The following is a 21,241-nucleotide window of genomic DNA, read 5'->3' as shown; positions in this document are numbered from 1 at the left end:
TTTAAAGTATGTTGATTGATGCATGAAGACATAAGTTTGAAATGTTTAAAGAAGTTTGTTTCATGTAAAGCGCAGTGTGAATTTACCCTGTCTTGAAATGCGAGATAAAAGGAACCTATTAATATTAGCATTATTATTTGTATTAGTATTATTTTTTATTTGTATTATTATTATTATTATTATTATTATTATTATTATTATTATTATTATTACTATTATAAGACTGAGATCAAATAGAAGTAAATAATGCCCTAATTTGAAACGATGCAATGCCGTTATGGTTCCGATTTCTTCACAAACTTACAGAGCAGTATTGTTACTCCATGGATCATAGTGATACTGTTTATGTTTTTTGTATCTGTATGTTAATGAGCCGCCAGCCAATATCCATCTATGGATACTATGCCTGTTTCTTTGAGGTAAAAAAAAGCATAGTATGTACGTATTCATTATGCTTTATAATGAACAGACATATTGTTATTTGTTTGTTGTTTATGTGTTCTATTCACAAATGGCCACAGAGGCTGTTTTCATTCATAACCACATACCCATATCAAGACAACAAAGACTATACCTGCGTGTACACAGTTGACATTGGTTTTTTTTCTGAAGAGGTGTAACAGCAAAATTCACAGAGATAAATAAATACGTAGTGTGGTTCAATATGCAATACTATGTGTCAGTCCATTCTGTATTCGTATGCCACGGTGTGTAGATCTTGTCGATGTATGTCTGTCCATTCAAGGCGTAGTATGTGTGTGGTGCGCGCACCCGTGTGTGTGTGTGTGGGGGGGTGAGTATGTGTGTGTGTGCGTGCGCGCTTGTGTGTGTTATTTTACCTCATTAAGTATGCATCAGATTGCACGATTTCAAGTTCAAAATTGCAAAAGCTCCCTACCGTGGGAGTCCATTCTGTATTCGTATGCCACGGTGTGTAGATCTTGTCGATGTATGTCTGTCCATTCAAGGCGTAGTATGTGTGTGGTGCGCGCACCCGTGTGTGTGTGTGTGGGGGGGGTGAGTATGTGTGTGTGTGCGTGCGCGCTTGTGTGTGTTATTTTACCTCATTAAGTATGCATCAGATTGCACGATTTCAAGTTCAAAATTGCAAAAGCTCCCTACCGTGGGAGGGGGGACACCCCCCTCCCACACCCTCCCCCCGCTCGGTCGCTTCGCTCCCTCGCTCGGGCGCTTCGCGCCGTCATTAGCGTTGGCAGCCCAGTCATCCCCCCCAGGTGTACGTACCTGTCTACGCCACTGACTATTAGTATTAGGACTATACCCCTTCAAAGAAACCAAAAATCTTCTTTGAGCGGCCGATCGGGGAAAATATGGTTGACAAAAAATTCCGGGCCCACCCCGGCCCCCCCCCCAATATTGACGAAGGCTGGATCCGCCCCTGAATGTGATTATATGTTACTATGTCAATTGTATCATAATCATATGTCAATTGTATCATATATTCTTTCCAGGTTATTTTATATATTTTTTCTCCTTTTATACACATCATTGAATCCAGTTTGCTTGAGTCCACGATGGCATGTGTTGTTCCTACGGTCAGCAGCACCCATGTATTTTCTCAGGGCATTCTCCCTTTTTTTTTCTTCTCTTTTTTCTGGGGGGGGGGGGTGGGGTAGGGAAGGGTGGATATATTTTAGGACGGGTTGTTTTGTCCTATATCTAACTATATTTTTTGATAACTTCGTATTTATTTTGTGAGTATTATTTCTCTCTCATTATTTTTTTTTCTCATATTGATTACATATATCTGTATTTGTACTTTGTTATTTTGTTATTTGTTGTGTTATCTATTTTTTGAGGGGCCCACATTGTACAAGCATTGCTTTTTAGTGGGTCCCTTCATTTCCATCTTAATTTAATTTATATTGAAAAATAGTAGACATATTTAAAACCTACAATGTGTTGCCCAAATTGTCTAAGTGTTTCTTTCACAACATATGTATTATTAATTTTTCTTTTGCAACGGATACAAATATTGTTTATATATGGTATACAATTTGTTTTTGTTTGATGGAAGTGAAGTAAAAAAATTTGAATTTGAATAATTATGAATATGAAATTGAAAGTGGAAAATAAAACAATTGAATTGAATTAAGTACGGTAATTACATTGGCCCACTATTATTTTTTGGACTGTTTGCCTCCGTTTCACGATAACGACTGACGATATATATATACTGTACAGTGTACGAGTGATGGATATGGGGTCGGATGGACCACTCTGCGATGGACGTGCTGCGCGCGCAGCGCCAGCGCAGCACAGGTGTATTGACGTTCATCAATATGTCTGACAAGAAAAGTGAAAAGGAAAGCTTCATCGAAAAAGTTCTGAGATCTGTTCTCATTTCTAGCAAAGGTGGAGTACCCTTGCAGAAGCTCAACTGTAAGTAGAACTGTCTGTTTCACAAATTGTTTCCAAATGCCGGTATTCTTCATCTGTTTACGTTGTATGTTTGTACCATGGTCCATGCCCGACTCCAGAGGTGATGAGCGCGAGGTCGAAAATGGTCTGTCTATCTGCCTCCGCTCCGGCGGCCCGGTGCGGCTGAGCTGCGTAAACGGTGGCTCCGCTGGCTGGGTCTTCTTGGGAAGCGATACCTCAACTTGCAGGCTCCACTCCACTTCACTAACGCTACACTAACACTCCACTAACGCTACACTAACACTCCACTTCACTACCGCTCCACCTACCCGAACATCAAGGTGGTGAACTCGCTCTGATACTCTGAGTGGCAAAGGTGGGAAAGAATGCAAATTTATTGTAAAAATTATATTTATAGTAGGGCCTACGGTATACGATTACGAAGAAAAGGCATTGAAAAGAAGAAAAGCTTAATTTCTTACCTTACTCCTAGACCAAAAAGCTTCAGTCTCTGTATTTTGGTTGTTCCGCTGAACTGCATTTGGCTCCACTCACCAATACATAGTCTTGAGGACTCCATGATGATGTTTTTTTTTTAAATATTTTGACATATATTTCTTCATCATGGAGTCTTGAATCCCGTCCATAGTATAAGAGACACATCTACACAAAGATGGATTTCCCTAGGAAATCCATAGTTAAAGGGTGAAATCGGTTTGTATTGTCAAATTTTTTTTATCTATGAACCTTCAGGCACCCAATGCGTATAAAGGGATAAAAATTATTTCACTATAAATGGTAAAAATGAGACGTTTCTTACTAGACCCGATCTCCCTCGATCCGTTTGTCAACAAAGCAAAGACAATAGACCTGACACTTGAACCGCTTCGTGATGACGTACCTCCGACTAGCGATGCCGTTTTGAAGAACAATTTAAAGATAAAAATTGATATTTCACAAATACTAAAATTTAATACGTGATTATGAATAATTAGTATATACTAATAATTATTTATAATCGCGTATTAAATTTTAGTGACCATGCCTGCCTGCTGTGGTATACTGTAAGGATTTCAGTGTCTTCTTGACTAGGACTATTCTTGACACTGAAAGCATATTCTATCCTCTACAACTTAGACAGCTCTGGTTTTCATCTCGACAGAAAATATTATTTATTTTATGAGTCAACTAAAGAAGCAGCTAAATTGTCCAATGGCAATGGTGGAGTTGGTCAAGGTTTATTGTGCAGGAGACACCCATGTTTGCGTACTTCAATTTCTAGGTAACAACTACCCCCCCCAAAAAAAAAATTAAATAAATAAATATAAATGATGAGTCAAGCAGAGTAAAAGCAACAGTGGAAAAATCTTTGATAAAGGCAAGTAGAAAAAGTAATAAAAATAGGCCTAAACAAATAACAATTATATCTAATTTAGAGCTAAGTAAAAGAACAAATTAACTTAAAAATAGCTTTTTAGTTTAACAGTTTTCTTGTGTATTATCAGCAATTTAAATCCCTGATCTTTTTCTCCACCCGCCACATCGTCCCCCCCCCCCATCTCTCTCATGCTCTCTCATCCTCTCTGAATTTTATTTCTTCAAATAGAATGTTGAAGCCCATCGAATAAGCTTTAAGTTCCTGTGGCAATCAGGGGAATTCCCTGGGTCTCTCGATGGCCTTGGGGGTCGAGACATATGAATGCTGCATGCCATGCCACATGTGCCATGTGATCTCTCAGGTCTCACGCGCGTAAAACATTCCCCATAGACTTGTGTGTTAAAATGGCACTTTCATAAAAATTCATAAAAAATAAATGTGAAATTAGAGGGTTGAATGTTTACTACCTTTGGATAGGATATATATCTGACATTCCATATCTGACCAGAGAAGGGTATCGTAGCCAGCTCATTTTAAAAATAAATCGCCATTTATGAAGATAACTATGATGGGATCAAATTCATCAACTGAAACAGTAAAATAGCCCCAATTCATCCGCCAGTCAAAAAATAGTTCCAAATCATTGATATATCTTCCCAATTTGGGCAAAGGAAGTTCAGTAGTTACCATTTCTAGAATCAGTGTTAGATTTTGAATCATATTCATACACTTTTGTCAATCAGCAATATCAAATTTTAAAAATTCGAATGGGTTGGGTCGAACGAATATCTTTAGCCCTCCTGATGTAATTATAGGCTCATGGCACCCTCACATGTTGTGGAAAATTCCATTCATAAATAATTTAGACTAATATCCAGTCTTATTTTTTCAATTCGATTGATTTTCCTCACTTTACGTGGCAGCGAGGGTATTTCTCTAAATATTCTCAATAAAACGACTGTATTTGAGACTAGACGTAAAAGTCACGCGTCGCGCCATGCTACTGATTCATTAATATTTATGAGGAATCGTAACCACGTGATGGAAAAGATCGTCAGAAACGTAAATATTCAACAGCTCTGGATGACGTCGTTTTTAGTTTTTTGCTTGGGAATCAAAAACCCTGATAGGTATTGGCATGAAACCAACGAGAAAAACACTAGAATACTATTTTCTAACTACCTTTTAACGTGCAGCTCAAAAAATGCACGAGATCATTTTTTTTTTTTTTTGTCTCGCCTGCATAGCAGAGCGAGACTATAGGCACCGCTTTTCCGGCGGCGGTGGCGACGACGGCGGCGGCGTCGTCGTCAACATTGAAATCTTAACCAAGGTTAAGTTTTTGAAATGTCATCATAACTTAAAAAGTATATGGACCTAGTTCATGAAACTTTTACATAAGAGTAATCAAGTATTACTGAACATTCTGCCCGAGTTTCAGGTCAGATGACCAAGGTCAACGGTCATTTAAGGTCAATGAACTTAGACCATGTTGGGGGAATCAATATCAAAATCTTAACCAATGTTAACTTTTTGAAATGTTGGCATAACTTCGAAATTATATGGACCTAGTTCATAAAACTCAGACATAAGGGTAATAGTGTATCACTGAAGATACTGCCTGAGTTTCAGGTCACATGATTAAGGTCAAAGGTCACTTTATAGGGTCAACAAACTTTGGCTATGTTGGGCTTATTTGAGGAATTGTCATCATAGCTTTCAAATTTTATGGATCTAATTCATGTAACTTGGACAAAAGAGCAATCAAGTACCCTTGAACATCCTGTGTGAGTTTCAGGTCACATGACCAAGGTCAAAGGTAATTTAGGGTCAACAAACTTTGGTAATGTTGGGGGTATTTGTGGAACTGTCATCATAACTTTAGAAGTTTAGGGATATAGTTTATATAATGTGGACATAGGGGTAATAAAGTATTACTGACAAGCCTTAGGTCACATAATCAAGGTCAAATATCATAGGGTCAATGAACGTAGTATTGTGTCATTGTTATATGAATAGTGTTTTTTGTGAATAATTATTTTATAATTCAAAGTCAGCACTGCTGCTATATTGAATCGCATAATGCAGGTGAGACTGCCAGAGGTGCTCCACTTGTTTTTTGTTGTTGTAAAGTTGTCAGTATTTTGCTCATTTACATTTTCTTTATTCAAATTATCATTTTGAGGGGGGGGGGGCTTGCATTTTAAAGTCAATACGTCAATAGTCAATAGATGACCAAGTCAATAGATGTATTTTATGATCCTCTTGTGTGCACAAATTTTTGCACTGCTCTGCATCTTCCTTTCTCTTTTTTATAGATGAGTTCAAAGATCTCCTGGGTCAAGATATCCCATATCGAGAAAATGGCTTTAAGAATCTGGAGGCCTATCTACGTACCATGCCGACAGTCTGTCAAATAAAGAGGTGGGTTGAGCAAGTACATGTATTCCTAGGAATAATATTCACTATTTGAAAATGTACCTCACCTACACTGTATATGATCAGATATACATGTAAAGGTCCAAATTTACAAAAGTGTTTTTTAAAACCATCGCTTGAACTCATGGTTTAATACAGATTTCCTGTATAAAACTACGCTTATTTACCGCGTATATTAAAAAAAAGTACAATGCTAATGCGCGCTTTTGTCACAGTGCTCCAAATTGACGCCTGTTGCCATGGTCAAGAATGCTATTTTATTCATGAGTCCACTGTTTGAAAATTGGACTCATTAATTCAAAACAGTGGACACATGAATAAAATTGTGTGGATAACCATTGTAACAGGCGTCAATTTGGCGCACTGTGACAAAAGCGCGCATCAGCATTGGACGTTTATTGATATACTTGGTATATAAGCATAATTTTTACAGGAAATCTGCATAAACCATGGGTTCAACTAATGGTTTAAAAAACCACCTTTGTGAATTCGGGCCAAAGTGTGCCCCTGTTTACATTCTTCTATGTCCTGCCCACAGTTGCAGTGAATGAGGATTTTAGTGGCTCCTTCACTTTCCAGGGCTCTTTCTGAGCATTTCAGGGGCGAAATTGTCCTGCGAATTTTTTTCCCTGGTACAAAAATAGGATAGTGAAGATTTATTTTCAAGTTACTGGATAAAAGCCATGAGGTCCAGTAAGATTGAGATGGCCATCAATCAATGTTTAATGTTTCAGATCATGGAGCCTGTTTCATTAAACTTATGTTATTAACAAAGTTGCAATTGCAGTGAAAAGCTACTGAAATCATTCAATTTGATTGGCTGATAGTAAACCTGTTATCACATTAAAATAGTTTTTTTGAAACAGGACCCCGTTTGTGACATTGACCCTCTTGTCACATCTCATGTTTTTGTCTTATTCCATTCAGAGACCCATCGACTGGCAATACTGTTTGTATGGGTGTAGCAAATGAGGAAACCAAGCATGTGGATCGCCTAGTCAAAAAACAGAAGGCTACAAAGAAGAAGGTGATTATGCATTACTGTTTGCGAAGGTTTCTGATTACTGTCCTCTTTGAATAAAGTAAATCCTTCAATATTTCATTGTATATGAATCAGGGAACTTGTATCACCAATGTAGTTTTTGTTTTCACTTAAATCAAGAATGAGGGACAATCTGAGTTTTCACTTCACCTAAGTTGCTAATGGGAGAAGTGACAACTGAAACAGATGCACCACTTAACTAAATTTGGTAAAAATTTGTTTGCATTTCCTTGACAGTCTTGTATCTTAGATGAAATGTTCTCTGAATTTGATATTTTGCCCATCACAGTGAAATTGATATTCAAAAAGCAAGTACAAGCTTATTTTTGTAACAAACTATACATGTGCAGTAATTGATTCTACAACACATTTTGTGTTAACTGTACCCGTACCTCAGATGGATTAAATTTTGTTGCTCCTTAGATACTACATGTAGGTACTCATTCCTAAACCTAGGCTACTTTTGAAAAGTTTTTTTTTTTTTTGGTTGTTGTTTTTTGTTAAAGCATACTTTGATACTGCCCTTGAGACATTCAAGTCATGAATCTTGTAATACACACAGAAGAACAAACATCAGTTGATTGATATATCTTGGAAGTTGTTTTGATGATAGGTACATTGTTCCAACCAAGATCATGTGATCAATGCAGTGTCACAGTTCAGATTAAAGTTATCCATGAACTGAACTATCTAGCACTTGGGGACTTGAATTTAAGTACATGTGTAAATGTCATCAATTTTTTTTCCCTAATATAACAGGGCACATACCTGTAATTTGCTCAAAATCGATTGCATTTTGTTTAAAATACACAGAGCAAGCCTGCACGTCTGCCCAAATATTCTGGTCGATCTGGTAACCGATCTTACAGACCTCCACCCCGCCCCAAGCCCGGTTTTCACTCGCAACAGCAGTATCCACCAAAGAAGTTCACCAATTATCCTCCAGGAAGGAATGCTCCAGGGCCTTCCAGTGGTCCTTATCAACGAAACACTGGTCCTCATAGTGGTACCTATCAGAGAAATGATATCGCCTCAAAGAATGATCGTCCTCGCAGTGGTCCTCATCAGAGGACTCAACGCAGTGGCGGGGGTGGTGAAGTCTGGAACTCAAATCCTCAGAATTCTGGAAATAGATCTTCTGCAAACTCTCAGAGGCGTAATCAAGAGGTGAAGTACATGTACTTTCTACATTAATTAATACTTTTGGGTGTATTTTAAATCTACATCATTTAAATTCTTCATTTCACTTGTACTTACTTACATGTACTTTCGCCTATCGCATCTCCTGGGACATAGGCAGTCACCGACGTTCCTTCAGGCAGAGTGGAACTGGGCAAGCGTCACTTCACTTGTACTTGGGGGGGGGGGGGGTGTCGTGGTCTAGTGGTTACGACTCTTGTCTTTCAATCAGAGGGATGTGGGTTCGAATACTAGCCATGGCGTGTTTTCGTTCAGCAAGTAATTTGCCCACACTGTGCTGCACTCGACCCACGTGAGGTGAATGGGTACCCGGTAGGATTTATTTCTTGAATGCTTTAGCGCCTATGCGGTAGCTCAGCTACAGCCAGGGTAATGATATGATACCAAGTATCAAGGGCAGTAGAGTATGCAAATATAGTAGCTGTGCTATACAAATGGAACATATTATTATTACATGATTAATATTGATAGATGTGATTGAATTGCTACTTTTCAGTGGATAAGTTAAACTCTTGATAAATGAAATTGTGGAAGTTTACATTTTTGTCTCGCCCACCGGAGGAGAAGGCGAGACTTAGGGATCCAAATGTCGTCCGTCCGTCACAAACCTAATGACACATAACTCCACAACCGTAAGTCGCTTTTCAACCAAACTTGGATGGTAGATGGACTTGGGGGACCTGCATGTTATGCTGCAGTCGGAGGTCACATGGTAAGGTCAAAGGTCATTTTCAGGTCAACGTTAAAGTTTACACGCAAGACTCTCTTATGACACCTAACTCCACAACCGTAAGTCACTTTTCAACCAAACTTGGTAGATGGACTTGGGGGACCTGCATGTTATGCTACAGTCGGAGGTCACATGGTAAGGTCAAAGGTCGTTTTCAGGTCAACATTAAAGTTTACGTGCAAGGCTCTTATGACAAGTGATATTCCATCCCAGTCATTTCACAACGAAGTTTCGATACAATTCTGTTGCATGCCCTCGCAAATCACAATATTTCTGGTTATTTTAATAAGTGGGCGAGACACAAAATGGCTTTTGCCTTGTTATACACAGTGTTTATCAGATTTGTTCCCCCATTTTTTTTGGTGATATTAATGTAGTTGGAATATTTTTAAGTGTTCCTAAATTATATTTTTTCTTTTTGACTCGATGCAGATACATGTATTGCATGAGCTATGTTTGAATTATATGGTTTAAAACAGATGTGAATGCATTTTGAATACATTTTAAGATCATTTATACCTCATTTCTTATCTCCTATGATACTAATTCTCTCCGTTTTTTGTTGAATTACTGTAGCCAAAGACACATCATCATCATCAACACCAACACTCCAGTTCGTATGAGTTACCACCAAGATTCAGGAGACAGGTTCACAGTACTGGGAGTGCTGGTGAAGATTCACCCGAGCCTTCATCTCATGAAGAAAGAAGCAGATCAGACAGTGACTACCGTAAGAAACATGGCATGATTTTTAGAAATAACAGACTTAAGTTTACAATTGTTTTAATGGCTCCGCTCCACCAAACATAGGTGATTGGCCAAACAGCATATTTTGGGGATGTCTGTTCATCCATTCCATTTTCGTTCTGACGATAAATAAATAATCTGTTAACTGATATACTTCAAATTTTGGTCCAGGTATGCTTGTGTCAGAGTAATCTGAACAGTTAGTGGGTTTCAAGATCAAAGACCACAAGTTTTTATCTTGTTCTGAAGTATTGAATAGATCTACTTAAAATTTCATCCGAGTAGGCACATAGGATTGATATTGATCCGATTTGTTTTGAGGGTGTCAAGATTAGAGGTTATTTATACATAAATTTAAATATCACGTTCTTGTGATAATGGGGAACCATTTGAGGAATATACTACAAACTTTGCTCATGTGTGCATAATTTTTTTGTCGAATAGATAAATGAGTGATAAGTTTAGTTCATGAATTCATCTGAGAGTGACAATCTGATAGGATTATGAGAAAGTTTTGAAAAGTTTAGGTGGAAGATCTGGTAAAGGATGGAGGCCTACATTTTTGCTGCACATCATTGAGAGTCCACCTTTATAGTTTTTAGAGGATATGTAATCCTCGGGACTTAAAGGAAGGAACATACCACCAATTCAGTAAGCATTTATAGTTTGTAGGTTTTGTCTCACCTGCATAGCAGTGTGATACTACAGGCCCCGCTTTTCCGACGGCGGCGTCAACATCAAATCTTAACCTAAGGTTAAGTTTTTAAGATTTCGTCATAACTTTGAAAGTATATGGACCTAGTTCATGAAACTTGGCCATATGGGTAATCAAGTATTACTGAACATCCTGCCTGAGTTTCAAGTCACATGACCAAGGTCAAAGGTCATTTAGGGTCAATGAACTTTGACCAATTTGGGGGTATTTGCTGAATTACAATCATAACTTTGAATGTTTATGGATCTGATTCATATAACTTGGACATAAGAATAATCAAGTATCAGTGAACATCCTGTGGGAGTTTCAGGTCACATGACCAAGGTCAATGAACTTTTGCCAAGTTGGGGGTATTTGTTGAATTACCATCATAACTTCGAAAGTTTATGGATCTGATTAAAAAAACTTGGACATAAGAGTAATCAAGTATCACTGAACATCCTGTGCAAGTTTCAGGTCACATGACCAAGGTCAAGGTCATTTAAGGTCAATGAACTTTGGCCATGTTTGGGGTATTTGTTGAATTACTATCATAACTCTGTAAGTGTATTGGTCTAAGTCATAAATCTTGGACATAAGAGTAATCAGGTATCACTGAACATCCTGTGCGAGTTTCAGGTCACATGACCAATGTCAAAGGTCAATGATTTTTGGCCATGTTGGGGTTATTTGTTGAATTACCATTATAACTTTGAACGTTTATGGATCTGAACTTGCACATGAAAGTAATCAAGTATCACTGAACATCTTGTGCGAGTTTCAGGTCACATGACCAAGGTCAAAGGCCAATGGACTTTGGCCATGTTGGGGTTTCTGTAGAATAACCATCATAACTCTGAAAGTGTATGGATCTACAGTGCATCCCCCAAAAAACTATGCACTTTTGAAATGGCTGCCTAATAAAAAATATATCACTTTGGGGGGGAAAACACTTGCATACAGTATGTATATGGAAGCCAATAAAGTCCACTTTCAAATGACACCAAAAAGCTGGAAAACTATTCATGCTTGAGCGAGCACTGCCCACTGAAACAAAGGGTATGAAAATTAGGCTGGGCCGGAATTAGCCTTCCAATTTATGTCGGTTTTTGAGAGGCAAATCATTTGGAACTTGCAAAGTAAGGGGCGTTGTGATAAATTAATGATCAACCGTGACCAGTTTTGGTTGTTTAAGCGAATTTCATAAATTCTTAAATTGAACTTTAATGCATGAGTGAACACAAATTACACTTTTTGGGCAGCATTTTAACTTTATCATGTGGATCTCAGCAATGTGTTCGTGGGAGTAGGGAGAATAGGGGGTGAGATAGGACTTAAGTGGAAGAAGTAGGTTGATGGGTCAAATGAACATTTTAGCCCCCCCCCCTCTCTCCCGCCCTCCCCTCCTGTTGAGAGACTGATTGCTATTGTCATGTACGCGTGAAGCAGTACAGAGCAGAATGTTGATTTAATGATAAATTCTGAATTGGGGCATCAACTTTTTTTCCTATCAATCGTTTAATCAATTTATCAATAAATCAACTCATTCAATGTGCAATGTGATCAATCAAACATTCATTTTTTCAATAAATTATTTCATAAATCATCATAATCAGTCCATTTCTTTGTAATCATTCAATAAAAAAAAACCTGACCATCAGCCACTGGTCACTTGGCAGTTATGTTTTGAATAGGCTACAATCCAGGAAGTGAGAGAGCCTGGGATATGGAGGTGGAGGGGGGGTACATATGACTTTTAATTTGTAAAAGGAGAAAAAGAAGAGGAATACCCTTTTAACCAAGTCTTACCATATCCCGCCCTCTTGCTTGTAACAGGTACCATCACATTACTCTGACTCTCACAAACACACTACTGAGGTCCACAAGATGAATATGCTACACTAAAATTACAATTCCTGTTCATTCATGCGTCAAATTTCAATTTAGTAACTCATGAAATTTGCCTAAGAAACCAAAACTTATCTCACTCATTAATTTAGCATAACACCCTTAGCTTTGCAAGTTCCAAAGGACTAACCATAGAGCTATTACAGAAGGAGGACTGACTCTCTCGAACGCTTTGCCCCATGCGCGGCACCGCTAATCCCCTCACAGCAGGGTGGTCCATCACGGCACTTTCACACTTACAGGCGCATGCCGCCCGTAAATCAGCCCTAAAACTGATTGGGAAAGTTGATCAAATGCAATTTAAAACGCCGTCATTCGGACCAAATGGGTAATATTAATATAAATAAAATTTACAGATCATAATCAACGAAATATCATAAAAGTTAGGTCTAGATCTATCTCTTCAAGTGCGTCAATCCTTGTATTTTTCCGAAACGGCCCGGAGCTGAGGCCTGTACTGTGTGAATGAGCTGAGCGCGCGAGCTCGGAGTTCAAGCATCACAGTCACCTTCAACTTACACAAATAGGAGTACGTGGGGCACCGGAAGATACTCGACGATGCATCAATCGACGTAAAAATGCCCCGCAGATTCGTCGTTATATTTTCAAGGCCATTGTAATCACGCAAATGATCTTTGCATAAAAATTAAGCTCAAAGTATGCTTTTTCACGTTATTATAATTTCTAAAGAGGTACGAGCAGGGAAAGATTTAACTACGGAAGAAAGACAGACATACCTAAAATGACCAATCTCCAACTTTCTCCGTTTGTAATTTTGTTGAGTCGAATGAGATTGTAACATATTTGGTATGTATGCAAAGGGGATCATCTCAGAAGTTCGACCATACATAAAAGACGTACATCAGGAATCCGTACGAAGAGATATGGATGTTGGAAGTACAGCAAGTCGTGTTTCGATTTTGAAAAAAAACTGAGCTCGAAGAGAAGTTATGTGGGAGAACGTCGTTTACGGCGGTGCCTCGCAGGGACCTTCAAAAAATCTCTGACCTCAGATTTTACGAGCGGGCTTATCGCGTTATGTAAGCGGGCTCTAACTTTCGCCTGGCGGGCTCGCCGATTGATGTTAGATATTGTTCCTTCGCCTGAAGGAAGCGATAACAAAGGATTAACAGAGGAATTGGAAGATGGTTCTCCTTTTGTAATAGCTCTATGGACTAACCACTCAAAAAACTGTAAGGCTAATTCCTGCCCAGCCTAGCCGAGCTTAGTCTCTCAGGAGAGAAATGGGGGGGGGGGGGAGGGGTTGCTAATTGTTCTGTTGACCTTTATCCCATCAACGTACTTCACCTACTTAAGTCTTATCTTACCCCCTATTCTCCTGACTCTCATGAACACATTGCTGAGATCCACATGATAAAGTCAAAATGCTGCACAAACCTTGCAATTCATGATCACTCCTGCAGGAAACTTCGATTTAATAATGCATGAAATTTTCTCAAACAACAAACTGATCACAATTGATCATTAATTCATAATAAAACTTTGCAAGTTCCAAACAAACCTGAAAGAAATTCCAGCCCAGCCTAATTTTCATACCCTTTGTTTCAATGGGCAGTGCTCACTCAAGCATGAATAGTTTTCCAACTTTTTGGTGTCATTTGAAAGTTGACTTTATTGGCTTTCCATTTATGAAAGTCTTTCCCCCCAAAGTGATATATTTTTTTATTTTGCAGCCATTTCAAAAGTGTATATGTTTGGGGGGATGCACTGTAGTTCATAAAACTTGGACATAAGAGTAATCAAGTATCACTAAACATTTCATGCGAGTTTGAGGTCACATGACCAAAGTCAAAGGTCATTTAAGGTCAATGAACTTTGGCCATTTTGGAGGTAATTGTTAGATTGCTGTCATAACTTTCAAAGTTTATAGAAAATGTGGATATAGGGGTAATCAAGTATCACTGACAAGTCTTGGGTGGCATGATCAAGGTCAAATATCATTTATTGTCAATGAACGTAGTATTGTATCATTATATGAACTGTGTTTTTTGTGAGTAATTATTTTATTGTAGTTTTCAAAGTCAGCACTGCTGCTATATTGAATCCCGTGATGCAGGTAAGACTGCCAGAGGCGCTCCACTCGTTAATATCCCCTCCCCCTTTTACATGTACAAGGACCATGGCAGAAAAATGTTGGAACTGATCTTGTCATATTAAAATATGTTTTAACAAATTGAAGAATAAAATGTAAATGTTTTGCTTTTCCTTTAAACTTTTATTGTAAAATAATATTTTAACTTTATGACTTTGTCAGCAGGGCGTTTAATTAAATGGGATGTTCTTGGGGAGTACTTGCTCAGATTGTTTGGCACCATAATATGGTCCCCCCCCCCCCTTACCAAAGAAGTTTCATGTGGTTCCTGTGAATCTTTTATGCATTCTGAGATTTGTATGGTGTGGGCTCAAATGATCAAATATACTGGTACCTTCATTTGGCAAAAAATAAGTTTAGGTCTACTAATGCTTTGAATTGAGTCCTAAGACTTGTTTTCTGAGTTAAGTATTGAGTAGAAAGAAGGGATGATTCAAACAAAACCATTTTTTTTCTTTCATTAGCTGTGACGGAGGAGAGTAATAACAATCAGTATGTCAGAGAAGAGCTGCCTAAGGTGCCCCCTCAGCAACCACACCAGCCTCCTCCTGTAGATGACAAGATTGTTAGCTGGGTCAATGAGGTCAGTTTCTTCCTTTATTGTGATGGTTTCCTTTTATTTATTTTTTTAGCCATGATCAGATAAATTGCTTCTAACAAATTACATTTTTAGATTATAAGTTATGTTATGAATGAGATTGTGCATCTGAAGCCAATATGTTAAAACCCTTCCAAAACTTTGACAAAGGGTCAGTAATGTGAGTTTATTCTGAAGTATACTCTAACATGCCACTTGTACCAAAATTTAGTGGTTATTTGATGTCTTTGCCAGCTATTAGAATGCACATTTTTGCCATTCCTTGAGCAGTTAAAAAAGTTCCAATGCGGCAAGGCATCTATTGCCCTCTCTTGGCAATGTTTTGTATTATAATTTTAAAATAACCCTAAAGTTGAGCACTTATATTGCAAATTTAGCAAAGTGGATATTAGGAAGCTGCAGATAAAAGGTTATATCTTGCAATAGTCAGCACATTCCATACTTGAGAAGGGGATTTCTTCAAATAAAACAAAATTCACAACAGGAAAAATTACACAGGAGCTCGGAGCAATTTCGCCCCTGAAATTCTCCCTTAGATATTCTATTTTTCTGTAAAATCTGTAAATTCATCCAATTTAACACATTTTTTGTTTTATTTTATTCACATCACAACCATTTTCAGGCACACATGTATAATCTCATAATGAAATTTAAAAAAGTGACATCCACTTATGGGGATTCATCAAAACTAATGATAAGGATATATGTTTTCAATTCTATGGTAATTTTCATTTCATGAGACATTTTTAGATGGCAGAAATGCTATTTTCATACCTATGAGTAAAATGCCATATTCGTTGCTCATTGTGTAACGTAAAAATCGAAGTTCTTACAATTTTCATGTGATTCTTTTTTAAGACATTGGCAGAAAAGACTGGAGGGCTGTGGCTGAGTGGGCTGAAGAAGCTCTACAAGGAGGAATTCCAATCAACTATGGAAGATGATCTCATCCACAAACTCTCAAGGCTTAGTTTATGGACTGCTGAGGAAATCGGGTAAGCATGCAATAACATGACGATGGATGGTGGTGCTGATGAATCCAAATAATTTCTCTGTCTTGGATTATTTTATTATTCCAGTTAATATCATATTTACCTGTTTGGTGTTCATAGTTTACATCTTGGTATTAATTAATAATATGAATGGAATATGTTGTATGAAATATTTTCTGTTAATTTGTTTATACATGCTCATTCAGAAATTAAATGTGGGAGTTTTTTAAACTTGTACTGCACTTTTCCCATTAGGCCCAAAGCATTTACAATTAATTAAATGTAATTATATTATCTTTTAAATACTATACTACGAAGTAGATGGGTTTTAATGCCTTTCTGAAAACTGCTGATGGAGACTGTCTGATTATAAGTGGCAATTCATCCCCTTGTTTTAAAGCTGACACTGCAAAAATTCTACACATCACTGGCTATGTAGGAGTATGAATAGGAGACAGAGGGCCATCGACCGACCTAAGTTCTCTACTGTAGTTGATGCATACATAGTCAAACAACTACTTAAATAATCTTTAATACCCCATCCTGCCCCTACCCCCAGAAAAAAAAGTGAATTAAATAAAAAATTGAATTGAAAATAATTGAATGAATGGATTGAATAAAATGAAGTATAATATAAGTCCATTCATTTTTTTTTCATTCTGCAATTCTGCATGCTCTTCTTTGATCCATAAAGAACAGCACTAAATGGGGGCCCTTGTCCACTACCAATAACACTAACCCTTGCTATAATATCATCCAGTTGCCAGGGTCTCTCCATTAATTGAAGTAAGGTATAATTCATGTTGATGTTTAATATTATACCCAGTGTATTCCATTGTCTTATTACCGCGAATACATCTAAGCCTTGCATCTGTTTACTTAATATCAATTCGTTCTCCTGTTTCACTTTATTCTGTTTCATTGAAGGGCAAGAAAACATTTACAATGTTTACATTATAGTATCCTTGTTGGAATGATATACATGTGTGACTAATCACTTAATTGTATTTCATCTTCATCCAATGACATCATAATCCTTGTCTGTGAATGCGAACCAGATATGGCAGGTGGGTTTCTTATACTAGTTTCACAGTTTGAAGTGGTGGTATATGAATGTGCTTGCATCTATAGCATAGCTTTGTATTTTTCAGTTTTTCAGGGACTTGTTTCTCTCACTTTTCTGCTTACTGAAATCCACTCAAGCTTCGTTCAGACATGGTAGCAAGATAGTTAGATAACATTCAAACTCTCTGATTTTATCCAAATTTCTTTGGTCACACTCAAATTACGGGTGCTTTCAGACATTGTCACTACTCACAATGGATGGCATTATCCATCACCAATGGTGTTCACTCAGTAACGAGACATTCAGATGTTATCCCAACTTGCAATAAGCACCAAGCTACATAGATCTTATACACAAATTGTTGCTGAATTTCCTTGTTGAGTGTTGTCATGCCATGCCTGAACAATGCTTAAGTATCCTAATGGAGTTAATGTAAAACATGTTGATAACTCCTTTCTCCCCCCCTCTCTACATTCATCCCAATGCACAGGTGTCAGAGTGATCCCATTCTTTACCTTAACCTGAGAGTAAAGGATTCTAAAGCCCCTTCTGTTGACCTCCGCACTAAAATTAAAGGGAAGAGTCATCGGGTCACTGATAGGTGCTTGTTTTATGCATGCCCAAGAGCTTTCCTCTCACCTCTCACTAATTTTTTTCACTATTTTCACTTTACATCACTATATACATGTATGTTTGCTCATTTGCATGTGGTTCCAACAGTTTCAAGAACTTGGGGAAAAGATCCTTTGCTCATGCATGCCCCATACTCTAGACTTCCTGAAGACATCAAAAATTGTATCTCTGTTGGGTCTTTCAAAAATGTTCTTAAAAGTTTCTTTTTACTTCATAATTTCTTTTTGCTCCTTGAGCACTCTACAGAGTGGATTTGGCACATTATAAGTCACTTGTATAGTTGTTATTGTTATATTAATTCTTTGCATGGGGCAAGAACTGGTTTGGAAATGATTTAACCCTATCTAGGCCAGGGGGGGGGGGGCCTCGGAGGCCCCCCTCAACGATTCGCGCAATATTTCCGCCGAGCGATATTTTTTTACCGCGCCGCTTGCTGACTTTTTACTTTCAAGTCTTGCACAACTTTTGAGACCAATTTTGCGTCACTCGGGTATGTGGTTCCGAAATTATGCAACATTATGTAAGTGCATGTCAGACCAAAAATTGCTCAAAAAACGTGATTTTGTGTACAAAGTCAATGCAAATTGTTTTTCAACCAAATATCTTAAATGTATGATTATTTTTAGTTTTACTGGTCTAAATGTATTAATTTTATGCTTTTTATGATCTCAGAAGAGACCCCAACAAATTTCATTGAAAAAACAATGAAAAACAAAGAAATACTTAAGAAATTGAAAAAAAACAATATAATACATACGAAAATGATTTGATATCGCAATTTTGTTCATGTACACTTGCTAAGAACACCACAAAGAGTTTCTATACCAAAAATTAGAACATTTGGAGCTTTATTTTTGGAGTTAGAGGAAGAAGTATGATTTTGCATACTAATTACGCAAAAACTAGCATAATCGCTTAATAGCAATTCGCATGAAATAGATTACTATACAATTTTGTAGATTATGTCCCAGACAACCCGCGTGCCAATTTTCGGCGCGGTCGACGGCCGAGATCTCAAGGGGGGCCGCCCCCCCCCCCCATATGAACTCCCAAAATACCCCGGCCTAGATAGGGTTAAAGATATATTAGACCCTTCTCCAGCCCTATAGAAAATTATGCAAAGTAAAATACGACATTTTTTTATTTGGATTGATGGGCAGATGATTATTATTTCCCAAAACGGGCTCAAGCCCTGGGGAGCGTGTCATGAAAGGACTTATCGGACATTTTATCCAACAGTTACCATAGGAACTGTGCTTCTTGGCCAATCAAAATCCAGGAAAGTTTCATCTGACAACTTGTCAGATAAAAATGTTCATGAAACGTTCCCCCTATTTAGTGCCCAACACGAGTCACATTTGACTTGACTTCTATGCTTCTACTGAGTCATTACATTATCCAGTTATACTTCTATAACAATCTTTTCATGAATCAGTGAGTTTTAATTAGTTAATTGATTTTAGTTTTGTTTTCAGCCAATTAAATGCAAAAAGTTCAGGAACTTTTGAAATTTATCACTGAAAATCTCTGACAAGTAGCTTTTTCAGAATTCCTCCTCAGGTTGCAAAATACTCCATAACTAGGTTCCATGAATGAATTGTCCAATGCATTTTACTTCATAACAGACTATTATATCTAGATTTAAGCCTGCAAAAAATGCAGTTTTTATGAGTATGAAGAGAGAAGACAAATAGTAGAAATAGCAAGAGCATGATGATGAGTTCATTAGAAACAGGGGGAATGCTCTAATGTTATTTTTTAAACTCTGTATTTTCATTTGTAGTGATATTTTTGTGTGTTTTTAAACTAACAGTGCTGCATGCATAACATAAACTTTTGCTTTCTCTTCCTGACCCACCCCCCCCCCCTCCACCCCGTAAGAAAAGGGACACATACAAACCAAAAATTAATAATATAATTCCACGGACATGCTCTTGAGATTATTATTTACGTCCTTGTGCCCATGTTCTATTTTTATATACTTGGTATAGGAAATTAATTACCAATTATTACTGAGGTAGTGAGTGTCAGGATTGAAAAAATAATTTTTTTTACAGTTTCTAATTTCTTCCCTCTCTTTGAAATTGATCATTGTCGTGGTTTCTAAATTCACCATTCTCAGAAAGCTTAACATGATTTTTGTTCTGTTTATGCAATTTGAAATGCATGCTTTAAATTCAATGAGTATGATTTACATATAAAATGAACCAATCAAATCAGAACATATTTCATGTAGGCCTATCATCTGTGCCTCTTTTTATTTTCAAGAATTTCTTCTTTCGTTGTTAAAGTTCAAGTCCCCCCTGAACAATGCTGAGTTTAATCAATAGAGAAAAAATGAAACAAGCATAATGCTGAAAGTTTAATCAAAATCGGATGTAAAATAAGAAGTTACAACAATTTAAAGTTTCTCTTCTACTTCTACTTCACAAAACAGTGATATGCACAACTCAGTGACATCCAATGAGAGAGCTGATGATGTCCCTCACTATTTCTTTTGTTTTTCAATTTTTGCAGATTTGACAATAAGGAACAACTTGTCTGAACTATTAAATGTTAAAACAATGGTGATACCGCATGTTCATGGAGGAATAAAACTTTATTTCACAGGGCAATTAAGAGAAAATTAGATTATTTCGTATTTCATGTAATAAAATACAAAAGAAACAGTGAGTGATGTCATCAGTCCTCTCATGTGCTTAAAACCAGTATGTAAATATGGTTATGACCGTTAAAGTAAGCAAAATATTAAAATTTCTTATTTTGCATCTGATTTTGATGAAGTTTTCAGTGTTATGCTTGTTGGATTTTTATCTTTTTATTCAAATCAATTTTTGTTGATGATCAGACTGCTTGCTAATCAGCAGACTTCCTCCTAACCTTTTCATTATCTTTGCTATAATTTTCGAATTATGCGGTCGAAATTCATTTTCAAATCTGTTAATTTGCTTGAATTGTTCTATTGCTGTTACAATAGAGACTTACAGACTTTGGAATACTAGATTTGAAACACCTACAGATGCAGTTTCAAAAATGTTCAATACATGATCAATCATCAAAATCATTATTTTATGCACTATATCAATTGATATATAGCTTTCTGCTAAAAATCACGAATAACTGATTAATTTTCTGTTTTACTGAATAAATTGAATTGATTTTATACTGTCTCGGTGCCATAATGGTCTTAAGAATGTCCTTGATGAATTCTTTATAAAAAAATCAAAAGATTGAATAATGTATATATATATATATATATATATATACATACGTACATACAGTACAGTTTTTTTTCAGTATTTAATGTTCAGTCTATTGT

General features: G+C 37.1%; 1 protein-coding gene across 2 annotated transcripts in view; it reads left to right on the top strand.

The window, feature by feature from the left end:
- The first annotated feature begins 2,245 nt into the window (after positions 1–2,245).
- Positions 2,246–21,241, top strand: part of LOC129267782 (tudor domain-containing protein 7A-like) — a 31,588-nt gene continuing 12,592 nt past the window's right edge. The window contains exons 1-8 of one of the 2 annotated variants that reach the window (XM_064103701.1): positions 2,246–2,403; positions 6,079–6,184; positions 7,127–7,226; positions 8,055–8,408; positions 9,748–9,901; positions 15,098–15,216; positions 16,090–16,226; positions 17,780–17,890. In XM_064103701.1, the coding sequence (XP_063959771.1) occupies positions 2,247–2,403; positions 6,079–6,184; positions 7,127–7,226; positions 8,055–8,408; positions 9,748–9,901; positions 15,098–15,216; positions 16,090–16,226; positions 17,780–17,890 (1,238 nt within the window). In that variant the 5' untranslated portion in view covers position 2,246. The remainder of the gene's footprint in view (positions 2,404–6,078; positions 6,185–7,126; positions 7,227–8,054; positions 8,409–9,747; positions 9,902–15,097; positions 15,217–16,089; positions 16,227–17,779; positions 17,891–21,241) is intronic. The other variant, XM_064103705.1, reaches the window with a different exon arrangement.

Source organism: Lytechinus pictus, chromosome 1, assembly GCF_037042905.1.
Source record: "Lytechinus pictus isolate F3 Inbred chromosome 1, Lp3.0, whole genome shotgun sequence".
NCBI lineage: Eukaryota > Metazoa > Echinodermata > Echinoidea > Temnopleuroida > Toxopneustidae > Lytechinus > Lytechinus pictus.
The sequence above is the reverse complement of the archived record's forward strand: the minus strand, read 5'-3'. Positions and strand labels throughout refer to the sequence as shown.